General features: G+C 41.1%; 1 protein-coding gene across 2 annotated transcripts in view; it reads right to left on the bottom strand.

The window, feature by feature from the left end:
- The window catches only part of rxraa (retinoid X receptor, alpha a), a 97,480-nt gene that overhangs the window by 64,763 nt on the left and 11,975 nt on the right, over positions 1-20,742 (bottom strand). For both annotated transcript variants that reach the window (XM_034229490.1, XM_034229489.1), the window contains exon 2: positions 4,892-5,005. In XM_034229490.1, the coding sequence (XP_034085381.1) occupies positions 4,892-5,005 (114 nt within the window). The remainder of the gene's footprint in view (positions 1-4,891; positions 5,006-20,742) is intronic.

Below are 20,742 nucleotides of genomic sequence, written 5' to 3' on the forward strand. Positions count from 1 at the left end.
GCTGGGGCACTTGGGGGAATCCCATTGGCAGTTATGATGGATAGGTGTTGTGGGTATTCAGGAAATCCCCATCAGAAGAAAAGGAGAAGTGGTTCTCAGCACTGCAAAATAACTTCCGCCAATCTTCTCAAAGGCAATCTAATATCAATATTGTCATAACATTGGATCAATTGACTGCATTTAGGAATCAAGAGAGAGTCTAAAGTTGTCTAGCTGTTTGGGAGTTTTGGCATCTTTCTGTACAATGTTTTTTTTTTCTTGACTACCCAGGAGGTTGTTTTCAGCAGAAAAGCTCTTCAAAGCCCACTGCATGAATGCCAGCACCCAAAGGCAGAGTCAACGTTATTGACTACTGGTACATAGTGGAGAATAAAGCAGCTCTTAAAGAGACAGATATTTCCCTCAGGACATGGTGGAGACAACATCAAGAGCTGAAAGTGTTGGTTTGTCAGAATCTCCATGATGATCTGGTTATTTTCCATGTGTTACTGTATTAACATGTTCCCAAAACAACTTGAAATTAATGGTGACTTTTTGTACTTCTATTATACTTGGGGTTTTGTAATAGTACACTGGTTTAGCAATAAATCAACTAGAAAAGTGTAACATATTGCTAAAAATGTTTACATTAAATTCAACAAAAAACTTATTATTTGATATTAAAAACAAAAGACAACAGTTTTTGAATATGCTGCTAGAACATCGTTTTTAATTAGATGACACATTTCTTAAAAATAAGCCCTTCTTTGTTGTGCATTTACATCTCCCAATCTCACTTACATTTCTGAATCCCATCCCCCCTTTAAAACTAATGTTAAAGCATTGGTCAATTCAGAAAGGACTTCAAAATAACTTAAAGAGCAGTGTGAGTGGCTTTTGTATATACAACCAATACAGCTAAACTTTTCTGATAAGAGAATTATAACTTAAGACAGCCAATTAACTTAACAGTTTTGTCAGTTCTTATCCAAGTTATGACAAACTCCAGTCCCCTGGCTTCCAGTAAACCCCTACCATGAAAAATAAATTCAGAGATTAGCTACTTAAAATGAGTCTGGAAAGTTGGAGTTTGTGTATGAAAAATAACCTGTCCTGTTTGTATTAAATGAATGGGGGCCAGGTCTCATCATCTTCAGTTTGGCGTGCTCAGGCCCAGGAACAGGAAGCAGCCAGCGAGAGCGCTGACTCCGGCCAGCCAATTAGAGCGCGGGGAGCACTGAACACGGCAAGGCTAACGAGCTCCCTCTCCGTGACCCTCCTCACCTCTGCAGGACCCCACGATGGGAAATATGAGGAGCCGGGAGCCACTTTAACCCCCCCGCAACCTCTCTCTTTAGCCTCCTTTGCCTGCCCACCCCAACCTCTAGTCGCAAACCCTGCTGTGTGACCACAAGGTCTACAAACACATGCTGCCTCTCTTCAGAGGCCCGCCACATGGCTTTTTTACTGCCTCGCCGATGCTAAAAAGTGCCACACAGAAAAACAATGTACACACACATTCCTTGCACGGAGTTGGAGCTGTGTCACTTGTGTGCATTTCCCTCTCGTTTACTCTCGCCCGGTTTTAGGTGGAGGGGGCTACGCAGCCTCTTTCCAAGAGCCTTGAATAGTAAATGGGTTCCAAATTAATTGGCAGGATTTGCAAGGCAGTGAGATAATTCGGAGGCACTGTAATGAAGTGGGACTGCCATGACCGCTAATGTGGCTTGGCTGTGGGCATTATTACTATTTATTTGAGCAAAAACAACACCAGTAAAGAGTGGTGAATAAAAAGCTACCTGATGGGTTAAACTCAGAAACTACAGCGGGAAGGTCGATACGTTTCCAACACACTGCAACTTAATGAAATAAAGAAAGAAGGGGGAGCAAGTAATAATCATCAACGTCCAACACCCCCACCCCCTTTCTCTCTGCAGGCAGAATTGGTCCCGTCATTTGGACCCTCCAAACACAGACCATATGTGGGTTCAGCCCTGGCAATCAGACTGCATTGTGGAGCAGGCGGCTGAGTTCATCAGGAAAAAATTAGCCCGCCGCTCTGCAGGCCTCGCTCCCATTGGCCAGTCACGCGGCCCGCTCCGTTTGAGGGCACCCCAGACATTCCTGCGGATAATCTTTTCCATTCCTCTGCTCAGCTCGGTGAGGACAGACCAAATCACAGCACAAGGCCTGCATTGTGAAAAGCAGTTTTCAAAAAAGCCCTGTTTTCAATGCCGTCTCTCTTTTATGCTTTCCCTCTCTCTCACCTCATACACCACAATTCCTAAAAAAAAGTTTTTCCCATCATGACTCTCATATAAAAAAAAACACAAAATGATTGCTTTTCTGAAAGAGGAAACGGCGAGGTCCCGGGCCCAGAGTTTCTCACAGTCCAGTAAGAGTTTGTTTTTGAAAGCCCAAACAATGTAAAAACCGCCAAAACCGGAGCCCGGCCACATCAGTGTGTGGCGTGGAGTTCAGCAGATCGCTGCTGAATACAGCATCCCGGGCGAGGCTTCCCAGAAACCTCCTGCTTGGTCACCGCTACACGCCTCGCCGCCCCCCCCCTACAGCAGCTTGTCATTGTGGCTGTCGTTGGGCAGCTGGAGCTCCGAGATTGGAGGACAATCACACAATCTGGGGACACTGTAATTATGGAACGTGTTGCTATAAATCCACCAACCATGATTATTACAGGGTCTATAAACTTTAGACTCCAGGGCGGCTGTCCAACCTCTGCTGCTATTACTTAACAGTTACTTTCTTTCAAGAAGTACACTCTGCTCTTGGCTGCCTGGGGAGAATTAAACACACCACTGAATGTGTTTAACATCCCCTGCTGTGAAACTTAGAAGGTATTTTTTTTTCTCAACACTTTCACTTATTTTCTCCTTCTTCCTTTACCCCTGGAACCGAGGTAGACAAAATAATCTAACAGGACTCATTTCCTAGTGTGCTTCAACTCTTAAAATAGCCACAACACAAAGAAGCAGAACCTTTAACACACTTGGGCAAGACTACACTTCTAATCCAGATGCTCCTAATTGTTGAGGAAACACGTCCACCCTTTACTGCAGGCTGTGACAGTAAAAAATGCTGCAATCAATCAAGATAGCTCGGTAAAATACACAAAGATGGGGGTGAGGTTGGTGAAAAGACGGCGCGCTTCACTGATCGTGCTGAAACTTGTCTGTGAAAAAGTATGCCTGAGAAAGAGAGGGTAGTGGGTTCTTATCTTGCCTCCACTGAGACAGTAAAACAATTATATATTTTCCGAAGAGAAGCTACGATTTTGAATCGCCTATTTTCTTTTAAGGGATAAAAATACAAGTCTGAACTGTTTCCTTAAGGACAAACATGTTGTGGTTTCTCTAGATATGTCTGAACGTGCAGCAGGGACATCATTCCCATCTGTCCCAGTGATCTGTGTCCTGTTCTGAACTCTCCAGTTACAGAACGTTCCAAGAAACAACCAGAAACTGACTGGGTAACAGATATCCTCTCACATCTCCTTTTAAAAAAAGACAAAAGGTTAGCTCATTGAGGGATTTTAAGGGTGGCCGTGATTATGATTCTTGAGGGCAAAACTTCACCAAAAACTAAGAAAGACAAGGAACTAATGGAATTGATTAGTGTTATCATAAAGATTAATATATGAAATAGCCAATAGGCAGATGTAATTGAATGATTTCACTTATATAAAAAGCTAAAGTTAATTCAGATTGTACTGTAGAGATTTTTTGCTTGGATTTCTCTTGATTGCAGTCTTTAAGAAGTAAAACACATCATTTCTGAAAGTATTTTCATGCCTATTCCTGAACATTTGAAGTGTCTTCCCTAATTTGTCCTGCTTTGGAAAACAAAGTTTCATTGCAAATGGAGAACTGATGCAAACGAAAACATTCAATAATATGTACGTGTACCTTTTTAAATCCAATGAACCACTTCAATGAGGAAATGCCATGGATGCAGCTAAGAGCACTTCAAGTAGGGTAAAATGAATGAAATCAAGCAAAGCAGAAAGGGGTGATTCATGTGTAGCACTGAGCAAAAATGGAAAAGAATAAACGGAGCCAATTCAAACAAGATGCAGAGAAAAAGCAATATGTGCCTGTTAGTAGATGCGTGTGGTCTCCATCAATAAATGGTGAAAGGGCATTCTATTTTTATACATAAAGTAGATACTTTCAGAACTAAAACAACACTGCAGAATAAACCTCAACGTACTTTCCATGTATGGGGAGATTCTAGTTCAAGGATAGAAATTGAAAAACGTTAAAATCAAACAGCTGTTCTTGTATAAATATTTGTATGTTTATATGATTTTATCTTGCGAGTCATGCTCTCCTCACATGACATGCGGCTCAGCTGGTCGCAGCACTGACACTGCAGGAGGGGGGGCGGGGAGAGGAGTGGAGTGAAGGGGGGAGGGGAGCCTTTGGGGATGGAGTGATAAATGTATCAGCATTAACCACATGTTCTGCACAGCTCTGTCGCCTATTAATTAGCCGCATACCAGACAGTTTCAGAATATACGCTGGTGTGAGACCCTGCTTGCCTGTTAGGGAGGTGGAAGTGAGGGAGGGGGCTGATCCGAGAGCAACACTGTTAACTTGTCCATCACTGGGGCTCAGCATGCAAAGACACCATTAAGCATAAAAAAACCAGACTGCCTCCAAAAAGGCCCCCACACACACCTCGGACCGGAGGCTACAGTAAGTGTGTGTATGTGTGTTTGTAAGAAAGCAGTACTTTCCAATGTAGGACATCACTAAATATAATTCATATTAAGTCGTGAGATGCCCCTTTAAAAATGGCATTTTGTAGGACAAGTGCATTTTCCAAAGATTGCACCGCAGAACAAAAATAATACTCAAGTAGCAAGAAGTATGTTTCCTACAGTCGCTGTTACCTGAGGATATGCGACGCTGATGGAGGTGGCACATGCCGGTGAAACAGGAACATGCCTCGCCCGAGCGACCCCGCTGCATGGGAGGAGCCAACGAGCACTGGGGCTTCAGGAACCCTGCAATGAAAGACATAAAGAAACATATGAAACGATGACATAAAGAAACAGACAACTGTTTGATGATGAACAGGACTTGTTAACCGTTAAAAACTGCTGTGATATAAGGAAGTGTACAGGCAGCCTTCCCAGTCCACACTACAAGTTTTCTTGGGGTCTTGAACCAATGACCATTCGTAGACCATCCGGTTCCCATCCAAGTCCTCTACGGGCTGAGCAATAATCGCCCTTGTAGTACTAATGGTGGGACGAGTGAGTTAAACAATTCATTCCCACTATCATTGAGCAACCATCAGACCAAGCCCACCTCTCACATTCACAGTTCTGTAGCCAGCTGGCCCTCACTCTAACCTCAATGCTCATGCCCAGGGCAATGGCTCCAGAGAGTGACAGAATCTGCAGGATACTGGGTAAGTTCTGGCCTGGAGGAAGGCAAAGATCGGCCCGGGCAGGGAAGTGAGGTCAGCAACTCTTTGCGGGCAAAATGTCAAATGTGCCCGAGGGGCTGGACGAGGCAGTCTTACTGTCTGTCTCTGGGTCGCGGGGGTCATTTTCAATAGGGAAGTCATTATCCGGCACAATGAAGCAACTGAGTGGGCTGTACCCCCTGCAGACAGGGATTTGTCGGCCTCTGACATCTAGCAAAGAGAAACAGCAACAGATAAAGCTACAGTAGAATATTTTGCATATATTTCTTGGATTTAACACTGTAGGAGCATGTGAAAGTAAATAGACCAGAAAGTTGGAACCAAATGCACCCTTAGCAAACACAAATTTGAAAATACGTGCCATACTCTGACCCTGTAGACCCTCTATATACTATAGACTTAAAGTGCTATATGGGTGGCATTTCATTTCATGATTGACAGTCCCAAAGCAGAAATGTCTGTATGAAGATCACTGTTCTCAGTCAGACGAGGATTTGCTGCATCTTTATCGACTGGGTAGCTCATGCGGATCTCATTGGCATTGGCACGTCTCTGCAAATCCAAACTTTATTCATTCCTCATGAGGACCTTTAGATTTCCAGCAAACATCAAGAGCAGCAGGCGGCAGACCCCCCCCCGTCAATGTGTTCTGAGCCCAATAAAGCGCCTTTATTTCCACCATGAAAAACATGTCACTCAGGATGAGCTCAGAGAATGACATTTAAAACAGGCAAAGGGATATTGAATTAGTTCCCCATGATAAGCTGTCTGGGATATGTTCTGCTCATAAGGGTGTGCAAGCGCGAGTGTGCGTGCACGTGCAGTTATGTGGATGTGTTCACGTCCGATGCATTTTTCAGAGCTTTGATTAGCATTACGGATGGAGCGAGCAAGTCTGGACCAGCAAGAGCAAACGCAGGCAGACTGAGATCACCCTGAGCATCGTGAATTAAATAAAACCCACAAAGAAGGCATTATGAATGTTTCATTACACTTGAAGTACAAATGTTTCTCCACATATGCTTTATCTTGCTGTTTACAGAGCACAATAATGCCGTTGTTAGTATATCAGAACAATAGCAGGGACTGTTGAACACATTAGGGGAATTATTAAGCATAAAGGCATGTTGGAAGGGCATGATTACATTTTATAGACAATGTTTGATTTTATTAAGATCTACTGATGTGATATAAATATGTGTGTTTGATTTAGATCTGAAAAAGCTGTAACTTTGTTGTCAATCATTAGGGATTAGTTCACCCCAAAGCACAATGTTTTTCCTCTTAGCTTGCTTACAATGTATCAATTCTGATTATTTCGGTATGTTTCTGCAGATTTGAAGATTACTGCCTATCCTCAACCCCATACAAGAACTGGCAACGATTGTGGTGATACATTGGTTTCATTTTATGTCATCATGCATACACATAATAAATAATCCTGATCCAGAATGTCGTGCACACATTTCAGAAGTACAAAGAAGATAAACAATTCACATAATTGATCTTTGTGTGTATCAATCACAGATAAACCATGTGTTATTGTAAACTACAAAGGAAAGACTCTTTAAATATGCAAATGTTCCTACTTTCAAAAAGAATAGCTATAAAAAAAATACACATTAAAAACGGTTTTCTATCTTAAAGCCCTGATAATTCCTACTTAAAAGGCCTCGAGAATGTCTCTGCTTGAGTATCTCATTGCACGTTCTCCAGTACTAATGGATAAGGTTCATGCACTTTGGTTTTCTACTTGGAAAAATCGTGGAAAATGGTTATAAATAGTCCTGTTCCATCTATAACTATCCGTCACAATTCCCTCATCTTTCCCAAATAAATCAATCCTCCTGGAAAATGGCACATTCCTGGTTGTACAATAGGGGTTAAAGGGCAAACAATGACACATGTTGTATAGCTCCGAGCTATGTCACTGAACATTAAGGCATTAACATATGAGCCCAGGCTCCCAGTCAAAATGGACTTTACCAAAATCAGGAATAAACTAAGCAGACAGCAGCTCCACTCCCCCCAAAAAGAACCCAACACTGCAAGCCATCCACTCGAGTAATGTTCCCACGGGACAGAGCAATGTTAAAAGAACAGTGTTCAAACACTTTGGTATTTCACCTTAATAGGGAACTTTATCCTTTGCTATTTTCAATGTAAATATCCATAAATGAGATTTAAAAAAAAATCTAATTCTGAAAACGACTGTTGAGTTTGACAAATATTTGAAAAACTCAAAACTTCAGAAGCATGCACGTCTTTTTTCTGTTGGTATCATGAATCATTTTTATTGAAGTTGTTCTGGCCTTGAAGTAAATGATGAAAGCTCAAACGTGTATGTGCAGGTTTAGGATCCGCTGTCATGAGTGGTAAGGTTGGTACATGTCTTGCCATTAAATCTTCCCCATCACACTGCATGTCTTGGGCCGTATACTTTAGCAGGACTGTGATTACAGAACTGTCTGCTCTCGCTCTTCACTTCTAAGCAACACTGAGCTCATTGGCTTTAATGACTGTATGATCTAATCTTTGGGGGGACAAGCTCATACGCTCCGGAGCCAATCAGCATTTTCCTTACCGGCGATCATGGGGGATCAGAGCAATGTAAACACGCTGGGGGTTTCCTCATTAAAGATAGGCCGCTAATGAAATCGCATCCAGCATTTACAACCTTGTGCTAATGAAGGAAAGCCTTTGAGATGTCCCGATAATGAAATAAGTATTTTTGTTCCTGTTGATATACGGCTCAGAAAAGAAAAGGCTTAATGACAAGGTTCTAATGAAACAAAGGTGTGTACATTTGCAATTATAACAAATCTGCCAGATAACATCAACGACTGAAATATTTGTATTAACGGATGATTCTCATTTACCACGGATACATCAGTGAGAGACTAGTGCTTGCAGACTTTACAAGATCCCCACAAAGTCAAGACTTTTGAATGAAATACATTCAAGCATTTACGAGAGTTTAAGGAATTGCAGCCGAGCCTCTTTTTTTAAGTGTAATGATTGTTCGTGTGCGTTGCCAGGGTGATCAAGCCCAAGGTCAAAGTTCATTGGGCCCTTAATGCATCTCCCAGGTGCAATAAAGAAAAGCCTTTCCCACATGGGACTCCAGGGGCCAAGGTCTTGGTAGAACGCGCAGAGGGACGGACCAGAAAAGGAGCGATCAATCGCCACGGTCACCGTTGTGATTGCCATTCACCTTCAGCGGTATACTACAGCATGCCATGACATAAGGAGAGGAAAACATGTTAAAGAGAATTCTGCACAGCTCCTAGTTCTCCGGCATGTCCTCTACAACGGCCTTGAAGAGAGCGTCTTTCAACCGTTTGCCGAGTTATTTCATACAAGAGTAGACTTGACAATAAATGGACCTTTCCATTTGCTGTATCCAGATATCTTTATGTTATATCTTCTTACAAAACATTAATGTTCTTCAGTTCATTTTTTAGGTTAAATGATTAATTGCAAAAAACATCAAGAGATGAGTTAATAATGAAAAGTAGTTGCAGCCCCAATCACTACTGTGTCAATGCTCTCTGTGTTTGCGTTTCATGTTGTTTTCCTATAAATGAAAGGCATTAAGTAATAGACTTAATGATCCTCTGATGTTTGCTTTGCTCTAAAGAGAGCTAATCCTGTGCCGCAGCATCTCATTACACCAACAATTACTGCTCTGACAGAGGCTATGTGCTGAAGCAACTCGCCCTGTTCGTCACTTCAGTGCGCTCTCAGTGCGCTCTCAGTGAGCAGCTAAAAGACCCTTCAGAACCCGTCGGCTGATAATCAAACACCGCTGCACCCTTCTCTGATCCCGATCATCGGCATGGAAAGCATCCAACCTGCTTCCGAGCATATCTGCTCCATCAGCAAACTGTCTTCCCTCCCCCTAGATAATATCCATTTTGAAAGGGGGGAAAAAAGGGAAAGAGAGACACATTTAAACATGCCTCTAAGCTCTTATGTATCTCAACCAGAAAAAAGCCTGAGAAGATCCATCATGACAACAAAGCAAACCTCATAAAGATTACCGGAGGCAATACCTAGATGCCGATCGTTCTATTATACTTGCTACAAAAATAGACGTATTTTACACACATATACACAATTTTGTTGTTGTTTACATATTTATTTGGACGATCTAGATTGATTACACGGCGCCTTCTTGCAGTTTTTGAAAAACTGCCTTTGGGTTGAAATGCCTCCCTTATTACTTAAGGGTCTCTGCGCAGGAAGCAGGTGAACTGAATCAGAGGACATATGGTGACCCATAAGATAAACAAGGGCATACGTTTTCAAAGGACTTACAAGCCGCGGCAGTATGTTGAATATTTGATATGGTATATTGTGTCAAACTAAACAGGATTCCCCTCATGTGAAGCTGCATGTTGCTTGTACATAAAGAAACTGAAGGCAAAACCCCTTTCCCTTGCTACAGATTCTTTAGAGACATTATTTACATGGCCTTGGATGAATTAGGGCCACCCAGGGGCTTCTTTAAGCCCTAATAGAAGATTAGACAAAATCTGCAGAAACAGATACCCATGAAGACCTTGGCTCCAAGACATCATTTTCAGATTCAGCCAAAACAAACCAGACGACTCGCGGCAAAACTTCCTTTCACAAAATGACAAGAAGGTTGACGCTATGAGTAGTGCTCGCTTAACTGGAAAACAAAAAGTGACTGAAATGTGCAACTTGCATTTGTTTCTCACAAAACCACTGCTGTTTGAGGTCTGGGCTAGCAATAAAAAGTTAACTGGACAGCTTTATTGAATGACTTATTAACCGAGGCACTTTTGAAATGAACAAGAGCACCTTTCTGCAACGGCTCTTTCAGGAAAAACATGCCTTCTGACTTTGTCTGAGATTGAGTCTGCACTTTCACACAGTCTTAGAATAATGAAAGTGGCAGTTGCCCTGGTGCGGCATTTGGAGCTGCAAGGCATCTGGAGAAAAGGTAAAACAGACAAAGCTGACCTTTGTAAAAAAAATGTGACTTTAGGGCTGTTGAGCAGCACATGTCAGTCTAGAAACCATGGGTAGTTCCAGATACTTTTTACCAAAATCTTTTTATTTTTTTTATTTTAACCAGGTATTATTAATGTTTTACTTATTGGAGCTTGCTTCTTGACAGGTGTCAGAAAAAGAGACAACAATGCGGTACAAAACTGAATTAATTTACAAATAAATTAGTTCCAAATACCTCAACACTATTTGGTGCAAATTTGACACAGCTTTGCATAGCTGAATATCTTTGAATTATGTACCTTTTAGTTTGAAAAAGATCATTAAAAAGTCTTCCCCAGCCCTTGTTGACACCGGGGTTATGACTACTCTCACGGAGACAGACATCATTCTGACACTTTGTAAATGAGAACACACGTCTGGAGACAACTAATTGAAAGCGTGGTTGTGGTTGTGGTACAATCCGCTGCTGACAGAGCTCCGCCCACAGGCTTGCTTCCAATACGGTTGCAATTTTTGGTGTAAACCAACCCCACCGCCTCCACGAGTCACTGGATTGGTTGTGTGGAAATGTTTCAAATCTCGGTTTGATTTCTTTCCCACACACTCTTAAATGCCAAAAACCAAACTTGATTGCTTCCAGATAGTACACCTGCAAACATGAAGGCTAAAAAGTAAAGTAGTTATTTAAAAAAAGTATTCAATACTAAATGACAGATGGATGTATTTTGGCTGTTGCACAGGTTCCCACAGAGATGTACTGCGTTTTCTCAGAGCATTGGATAAAACGTTACAGCGCCAGGGTTAAGCTTAGATGACACTGAAGCAGCGGTTCCTGATAATTTATAGCAGCCATTTGTCTCACTTGCTGTGACGTGATGAAGCCAAAGGCAGGCCGCTGGTGAGCAGTCACAGACAGGAGAAGAGTGTGGTAAATGAGGTTAGAGGGGAAGGAAAGAAAGCGTCGGTTCAAAGAGCGCTCTAGCACGTCAGAACTCTTCTCCGAGGCAAATAGGGGAACAAGGGCCTCACTGCAGGCTGGCAGCCAGAGCAGCTCCTTGGGCAAACGACGCTAATCAAATCTGTGTGATTGGACTCAGAAAGAGCTGCGAGGGTAAAAAGAGGCTCCTTTCACACGGGGACGGACACAAGGAAGCATTTAAAAGATCTACTATCCCTTAGCAGATCTTTTACAGTAGCCGTTCACATGATGGACTTTCTGCCCACGCCAGCAGCCTTTGGCAGAGCGCACACTGGCCCTTTCTCAGCTGTGAAATATCACCCTGAGAAAAAAAGACAGTGATACAACTTTGTTTTATGTGGTTCTCGACTCGTCATGGATCATAGGGGGAAATGTATGCAATATTTTGTAGGATTCAACCTTTTATTGCACTGCTTTATATAGCGTCCTTACTGCTATTTTTAGCCTTGATTAATGGCAATAAGATACGGTTCTGGCCTCAGATTGTGGCCTCGCTTTTCCTTCATTGCAGCTGACATTTTGGAGTGATCAAAGAGAATTACCTCCAGCAACTGATGTTAACGCAACAGTATGGGGATGAATATTGTGAGGGGGAAATCTAGCAGTGCAGAGGTGCTTTGAGTGCAGAAAGTGAGGTGTGGTGCAGTCTAGCGACCTGTGACCTACTCACTGCCCTGAGTTCTGCTGGAAGGTCCCAGAGCACGCTTCCTGTTAGCCGGCTAAATTGGCTCCACACGCCCACGCTCCCGGGTCTACAGGAGCACAGTCTCGCATTAAGCACCTCCTGCCGTCTCAGCATAGAACATCTTGAATCCACGTACTGAGGATGTAAATATGTACAAACACCCAAGGACAAAACAGGACATAGGACGTGTGCTGCCACCCACCTCTTCTGTTATTTTCTTCCTGAACAATGTGTCCGACTGTATGACTCTTACCCAGATTCACAGATCAAGGTTGACACAAGCCAAAGTCAAAGCATTCTCAATCTGCCTCTGCTGTAGATAGGCCTATTGTACCTGATCTCTTATCCGTGGCATAGGTACAAACGCTTATACTACGACCCAATCCACTGAACTGAATAATGTTGTCTCTGTAAGTCTTGTGGTGATTTTCATCTTATGGAAGCAAGTGTTTTACCTATTCAAAATGTTACATACCAGTGGGGTAATACAAATTGGGGTAAAACACTACAGATTGTTTAATTTATAGTGATGTAAAAAACAGAGAAGCAGCAAATCCTCTCATTTGAGACTTTGGAACAAGCCTGCTACAGAAACATTCATATGAAGTGGTACATAATTCAAAATCTGATTAAAAACATCTGGAGCTACAGCTGCAGCGCATGGGTGTGCACAGAAAACCAGAACGACAATAAAAAACTTCATAATACAGTCTAATAAGAGTTACACAAGACAGACCACTCGTATGACAGTTTTACAAACAGAAAATAAGAGCCAAAGAGTCATTGGCTAAAATCCCCTTTTAAATTGGAGGCATTAAATATGAATGGGGGATTTGGACAACCAGTAATGTTGATTTCAGCCTGTTGATTGTAAAGCTCCATTGGGGACCACAGAAGGGAAATATATTGAGGTTGTTCTGTCCAGAATTTAAAATCTGCAGTAAATTGGTCGTAAAGTTGAGCCAGGCTGGACTGCGAGGGACTTGGGCAGGAAAACGGGGCTTACAGATTCAAGTCAAGTTCTGGGAGGGAGAGTTTTGGCCAAGATAATGAATTGAGACAACAGAGTTCTCATACAGAGTTTAACTTTAACATTTCGTTTCAGGTCTGATATGAATGTCTTTGTTTAAGACTGTTGTACCTTCAGAAGCAGTACATTTACTCTTAACAATAAGCATACTTGCAGCTGGCCTGTACGTTTCAAGCAAGCCATTTGGAAAGAAAATTCAGCATTGAGGCAGAAAGAACGTTTTTAAATATAACATTTGACAGGACTTAGAGAAATTAGACTCATACAAAACATTTTGTTCATAAACATAAAAAAACGATAGAGACATTCACCACTTAACATCTGAGCAAGTTAAAAAAAAAAATGATTCCCAAGGTCTTAAGACTGTTACGTACAAATAAAAAAGTAATACAACAAGGAGTCATAACTCAATGAGCCTTTAAAGTACAAATGATAACTCTTAAATAGGCCTATCATGCAAAAAGATTCATGACCTACATTATTTAGAATTGTATTATAGAGGTGTAAAATACCTCCTATGATAATGTAGCTGTGCAGCCTTGAGCTGTAAATATAAAACATTGCTTATGCTACCGTATGTGATTGCTGCTCTGCTCCACAGCTCGGTATCCTAGGTTTAGAGAAGTGTAAAATAACTGACATCTTCAGTGTAATTCTTTCCGAAACAGCAATAGCACACCGAACAAAGGGTTGCTTTTTTCACAAAGCCTTGACATTGATAGCTTTAACACCAAGGCTACATCATTAATTGGTATTTGAAGAGAGATAATGGCCTGAAATAACTTATAACCCACGTGTTGTTTTATCATAGAAACTGGCTTGTATGGAAATAACATATGTATAATCACCCACATTGCAGCGTACAGTGAGAGGCAGCTGAGGCTTGTAATGGGTTACAGTATTATTGCAAAGCCTGAGTGATCTTTTGTGCTCTTCAGGAATGGATACATGCCACACATTCCAAGAGGCCACCAAATCGTTACAGTTGAAACTTTGCCAAGCCGTTTGCAGCTGCTCTTACAGGGGCGTTGATTGATCTATTAACCTTTTTATGTTAACCTTTTTTTCTGCTCTAAGATTCAAAAAGCATTATATTTTCAATCGGGCGGATGTGGCTAAAGGGATAAATGGGCGTCTACCAATCGGAGGGTCAGTGGGTTAGGGTTAGGGTTAGAGCAACATAGACATTTCTACGGTAAAGAAATGTATGCAAGTCACTCTGAATAAAAGGGACAGCTAAAATGATATGTCATTTTAGAAAGCAAAAACATGTACATCGCTTTTCTTTCATTTTATACTGAATATTTCTGTCTCCTCTTATCTTTCTGCAGGTGGCCTAAGCTCCTAACACAAAGGTCTTACGCAGAATCACCTGCACACTGTCTGGACTGAAGATAGGAAGGGAATGTGATGTCTCCATCAAGACGTCTATATTTTCTGAAAAGGGGACAGCTTGTCAAAATAAAGCATTTTTTTAAGGCTTAGTATCCACTTCAGTCTTTGCATGACACACTTAGAGAATGAAGCTCCATTCACATGCAGCATAATACAGTATGAACACTAATTAGCCCGGTTTTCATTTTCTATTGGTTATTCGCGTACAGCATTCCCACTCCTTAAGCAATGTAGAATAAAGAAGACAATATGATGTTGGTCTACGACTCTACGCTATAAAACACCACAGCAAAGTCCGAATTTGCTCTTGATTGGATCATCTTTTCAACATTGTTGTACTGTTCACTCATGCTAGTCACGAAAAGATTCAAGACAGTTGACCACAATGATTTGAGATAAGTATTCACACTGAAAAAGTTGTGTTGGCTCAGGAGTCAGGGCCACAGTAAAGACCTTCAAAAAAAGTGAAAATGAAAAAACCCGACAACAAAATCTCTATGCCTACCGTCAAAATGCTGCTTAATAAAACCAGACATAAAAGCTACTTGCAAAAGTAAAATATGACCTGCTTGACATCAGCTGACTTTTCAGTTATGCAAAAGTGATTCAGCCTAACTTGTGTCTTGTGTTTGAAAATCTAGAAGAAGCCTAGGAGGATCTGATGACTCACCACTTCAGTAATACAACATATCTTGCTGTAACTAATACACTTCCTTTATATGACGTTTATTTTTTAAACTGGTTTGTATTCAGTTTATAATCAAGGACAGAGTTATTGGCCACAAGTAATTACAGATTTAAACCCAGCAGGAGGAAAAAAAAGACAAATCCTTGGACCAGTCATAAAAAAGAAAAGGAAATACAGATAGCAGACAGCATGGGGGAGAACGAAAGGGAACAGAAAAGAGAGGGAAATAAGGGGGAGAAACAAGAGTGAAGGGGACGGAGGAAAAGAGAACACTTGGAGACTGAGAGAAAGAGGAGAGAGAGATAGACAGAGGGAGGCAGACAAAACTAGGTCAAGTCACATGACTGGGATCGACTGCAGGCAGGATTAAATATCCTAGAGCGTGTGGTCATTTACACAACAAATGTACTTTTCATTTTATAAATGATTTCCCCATTCTACGAGGGATGAGGCTCGGCGTAGAGAGTGTGACGCTACGCCGTGTTCTGGTTGGAAGCTAGGATTTTTAAGCGAGCACAAAAACGGGAGAGCATTAAAGATTTGAGCGAGCCGTTCCCTCTGAGACAGGAAACAAAGCCCAAGAATGAGATAGCATGAAAATGATCAAAACAGGGAGGGAACACGCGTACAGAATGAGATAGCTCCTTTGTGACGGGCTAATGGCTGTATCATGCACTGTCCATTATCCTCGGAGTAAGCAAATGAACAGAGAATGTTACAAAGTTAGAGATGTCACATGTTTTAACTTCTTGCAAAGTGACAGCAAAAGTGTGTTGTGATGTTTTTTTATTCGCATGAAAACACAGTATCCTATCAAAACTATTGTTATTTTGCAACCGTTCTTCTTCGGATTTGAGAAATGGCCCTCATAACCCCCCCTGAAGTCACATTAAATGAGGACTATGGGAAATAGAGTTAAATAGCTCTTTACCAGTCTTTACAACCCCTCAAAGCACCCTCAAATCAGCATTGACCTATTCACACACATTCATACAGAGGCAGCTGTACACTCTGAATAACTAACTTTTCAACTTTGTTAAGTATCTTGACCAACATAGACATGTTGACTCCAGGTGCTTGGGTTTGAACCACCGATCTTCCCATTGAAGGACGACCATCTACCTCAGGATTCACAGCAGCACGAATATCAATCATTCAAACCCAGTAAACACACAGATTTACAGTGTTTGATATGCGACAAGTAGTACTAGATTTAAATCTGTCTAATTAGAGAATCCCCCGTGAATCTGAGCCAGTGGATGTGATATAATGCGACTGAGGGTCCAGACCAACACGTGGCTCTTCTCTTGACCCCCCAGCTTTGAGGGTCACAGGGCCCAGCACAGCGCATTTAGATCACAGGGTTTAGAGTGCAGATAAAGCATGCAGCTGCTGAAATGATGACCAGATCTGCAGACATGAACAACAAGGGTGAAATTATGTACAGGCGACTAGGGCTAATCGATTATGGCAAAAATCATAATCTCGATTATTTGGGTCAATAATTGATATCACGATTATTAAAAACGATTATCCATTTACTTTGAAAACATCAATTTATTGGAGACATTTTTTTTTAACAGTATGTTTTTAACAGTTGATTACCCTGAACTTTAAGTATAACTCAACTGAAAAACCAATAAAAAAAGAAATTAATAAAAAGAAAAACAATTAATAATAATAATAAAAAAATAATCGTTTTATTTCGATTACGTTGTTTTCGTAATTGTTGCAAGCCATAATCGTAATTGCGATTAAAATACGATTAATTGAGCAGCCCTACAGGCGACCTTATATGACATGGCTATCCTTCGTTCTTCCTTCCGGCTTACAGGAATGGACTGATGGGAAGTTAATGATGCAGATATGTTTTCTGATATCTACATGAAAACTGCAATTGTAACACATTTTTTAGGGAATTCTGTCAACGACGTTGCTCATTTTCCCAGAGTTTGGCTCTAGCTGTGTGTGCAGTCCCTGAACTTACCATTTATGACCGTCTTGTTGCCTCAAATGTAAACAATAATATCACATGGTATTTATGTGAGGCCTTTATGAGGGAATATATAAAATCCTTTGGTTAACCTTGAGAGATTTATTTGAAGTTTTACAGTGTAGACCAGGAGTGAGAGCAGAAGCCTTCGGGTGCATGGAAACCAAATAACTACGGCAATAAGAATCCGGTTTATTTTGATAGCGCAGCGAGGTCCAGGTCGAGAGGTGAGGCACCTTTTCAAGGGGTTAGTGGCATATTCCTTCTCCGAAAATGTTATCAATGACATCACTGCACATCCACCTGCAGATGCCACGAGATGCGATGAGCCAGCCAAGCATGAGACTGTTCCAAAAATACTGAATCTGCCGCCCGGGGCAAAAGCTCTTATCTCAAATAACAATTACTGAACAAGAGAGACAGACCGTCATATTGGCTTAGAGCTGAGAAATGGTGCGTCTTCTCAAAAAACAAGGGGTCCAAAACAACGGAGTTAATTTGGATCAAGGTCCTTTTGCAGGGCCATACATAAATGACTGCATACACGCTAACCTAAAGCCACAGGGAAAATGTTTCACAGTGCAGCGCGGTGTAGAGGTTGTGTCTGTTACACGGCCCTCAGGCTATCAGATTCACATTTTAAAGGAAGCAAGAGCCACAATGTCATAATCTGATTTTAAGTGCAAAGCCTAGAGACGAGGTACCTCTTTCTAAGAATGATAGTAATACTCGTTTTGCATTTCAATAGATTTTTGATTGTGTAAAGCCATATTTGTGTAGGTATGTGTATCTTCAAGGGCTGAGACAATTGCAATTCAATCGATTTATTGACCATTTTTAGACAAATAACTTTTTAAGTCATTGAGTCCCAACATTTCCGGATTTAAGCTTCCAAAATGTTGCTATTTTGTGAAGCCATAGCAAATTCTCTCCAAATCTGTTGTGTATTAGTTTAAATGTTTCTGGAATTCATGTGAAAATGATAATTTTCAGGTTTTACAGTTTCCATGAAAGGAAAATATTTACATTTAAATGTTTTATTTGGATTTTGTTTTGATTCAACCACCATTGGCTCCATCATTTTTGCAGTAATGGATTGAAAATGTAAGAAGAATATGTCTAAAAACAACTAATGGTACACAAGAACATGTGGTATAGAAGTCATGTTTCAAGTAATGTGTGAAGTCCACCGCAGACGGACCACTTTTAGACAAAATGTATTTTCCGTAATATGTCGTTGCTGCTATATTGTATTACCATGTGATACATACTTGTATATGCTGCTCTTGCTCTTTTTGCATATCATGTATTTGTTTTTGCTATGTTTGTAAAATGTCATGTTCTTAAATGTTTTATGTGAGGAACTGCGGATGGAAATTAGCTCAAAGCTAAATCTGGCATATTTACGCTTGACACATTTTATTGTTTTAAGTGTTCATTGATGTGCATTGTCCCTGCTAAATATACGATTACATTAATTTAATGCAATCAGTATTTACATTACTTAACTTAAAATGTTTTCTTTAATTCCAAATAAGACAGAAATACTGTTACATGCCAGCCCAGACTGACTCATTAGCACACATCCTCGTAAATGGGTTACCACTGTTCTGTACTTCTGTAAGCTGACGTCCCACACATACAGCAGACTGTATCATCCACATCAGCATTCCTAGAGAGGAGTCCAACTTGTCTGTACAGCCATGCGGAAAGATGTAGGCCAACTGCATAGCAACATGGGTAAAAAAATCAGCTTGGTGTCCACATAGAAATTGATTTGATAGACCAACTGAAACAGCATGTGTGCATCCTCACTCAGATATCACATAATGAGGGAAATTAGACAGGAAACGTGTGAGTGTTTTGCATTTTATCTTTACAAAATGTGATAAATCTAATATGTTTGCTGATGATTAACTTCTTTATGGATTCAGTAATAACCACACAATAATAGTGCCTTACTAGAAGCTCCTGGCCTCATAAATAAGGCCCGGGACCCCCACTGACACTGACTCAATATTATGTGCGTTCTGTTAACATACATACTGTGACCCACCTCTCATATTAAAGCACTTTGAGCACCAGGAAAAGCGCAATTTAAATAACATGTATTATTATTATAATAATATTACTCATATTATATTCTGCAAACCTTGCACAATACTGTGTAAGATCATTCCACTTTAAACTTTACATTTTCCAGCTATTCCACCTTAACTGCTATTATACTGTAACATTTATTTCTTTATAGTAATTTTTCACATTCGTATTGTACTTGCTTAACAATTCTTGTAAACATTTATTTTTATTTTAAAATAGTTATTCCAGCTATTCCACTTTAAAGTCTCATAAACTGCACATATTTTAATTTTGAGTCATTTCTCATATTCGTATTATACTTACTTTGTGTATATTTCATACTAACGAATTTCAAAATACTGAAATAAATATGCTTTTAAAGCGTTTTAAAATTGCTAAATGTCTCACAAATGAATTCTTCTTACTGTGTTTGTGTATGCTGCATTTGAACCAAAACAAATTCCTTGTGTGTGTTGAACCTACTTGGCAATACATTCTGATTCTGATCCTTGGATTCCTTTCTACTTCTCTCGCTGTTTCACCGTCATCTATCCACTTCTTTCTTCCCCTCCTCCTCCTTCCATCCCTCTCAACCCATCCTCCCATCTTTCTCCCTCTGATCGCTGCCCTGCCCTACTGTAGCTCTCAGGGGGATCGGGGGGTGGGAGGGGGGGGCTCCGGCATCAGTAAGCCCATCAGAGGGAGACTTCATGTGAAGCATCTCTTTTGATCAGCGCAGTCGCCACATTAGCATGTACCGCTGCGCTCTGAGTAAGCTACCTGCCTGCCAGCACCTGCCGACCCACCAGGAGCCTCGCCCAGGTGAGACACAGAAGACGTCTTCAATCTGAAACCTCGAATGAACGCCGGCTGATGATAACACGCTTGTGATCTCGCTTGCAGAGACGGACAAAAGCCTCGCCGTACATCTGTAATGTTCTGAGAGGTACATGAACGCACCTTGTGAAACCCTGAGTGATACAAATCGACTGATGGTGTTGATCCAATGCTGAGACTTCTCTTGGGACTTCACACCTCAAAGAGAGGCTCGTGAAAACACTGTGTACATGCTTTTCAGCGACAACAAACTAAAACAAAAAAAACAAAGGTCCTTTTTGAAGTCGCACAAAGGTAGCTTGTTTGTGTTTGAATTGTTGGCTCTTTCATGCTATACTCGAGGTAAAAACTAAGAGGTTATTTGTCGGGATTAGATTTAAAGTCTGAAGAAAGTAGAGGAACTTTGATTTCCGGTGTTTAATGAGGGGTTGTGTTTGGCCCTGGAATGGGTCTGAGTCTAGGTCCACAGCCGGGTGCCCTCTCACTCCTGTGCCACTTAATTAGCCCACACAAATGGGGAAGTTGGTCACATGGGCCCAATTATGCCCCGCTATAAAGTCTGCAAAGGGCTCTCAACGTGCATTACTACAGGAGTATTTACGTGGCTGCCGCACCGGGGGTAGGAGACTTTGAAGATGCA

This window comes from Gymnodraco acuticeps, unplaced genomic scaffold (genome assembly GCF_902827175.1).
Source record: "Gymnodraco acuticeps unplaced genomic scaffold, fGymAcu1.1, whole genome shotgun sequence".
NCBI lineage: Eukaryota > Metazoa > Chordata > Actinopteri > Perciformes > Bathydraconidae > Gymnodraco > Gymnodraco acuticeps.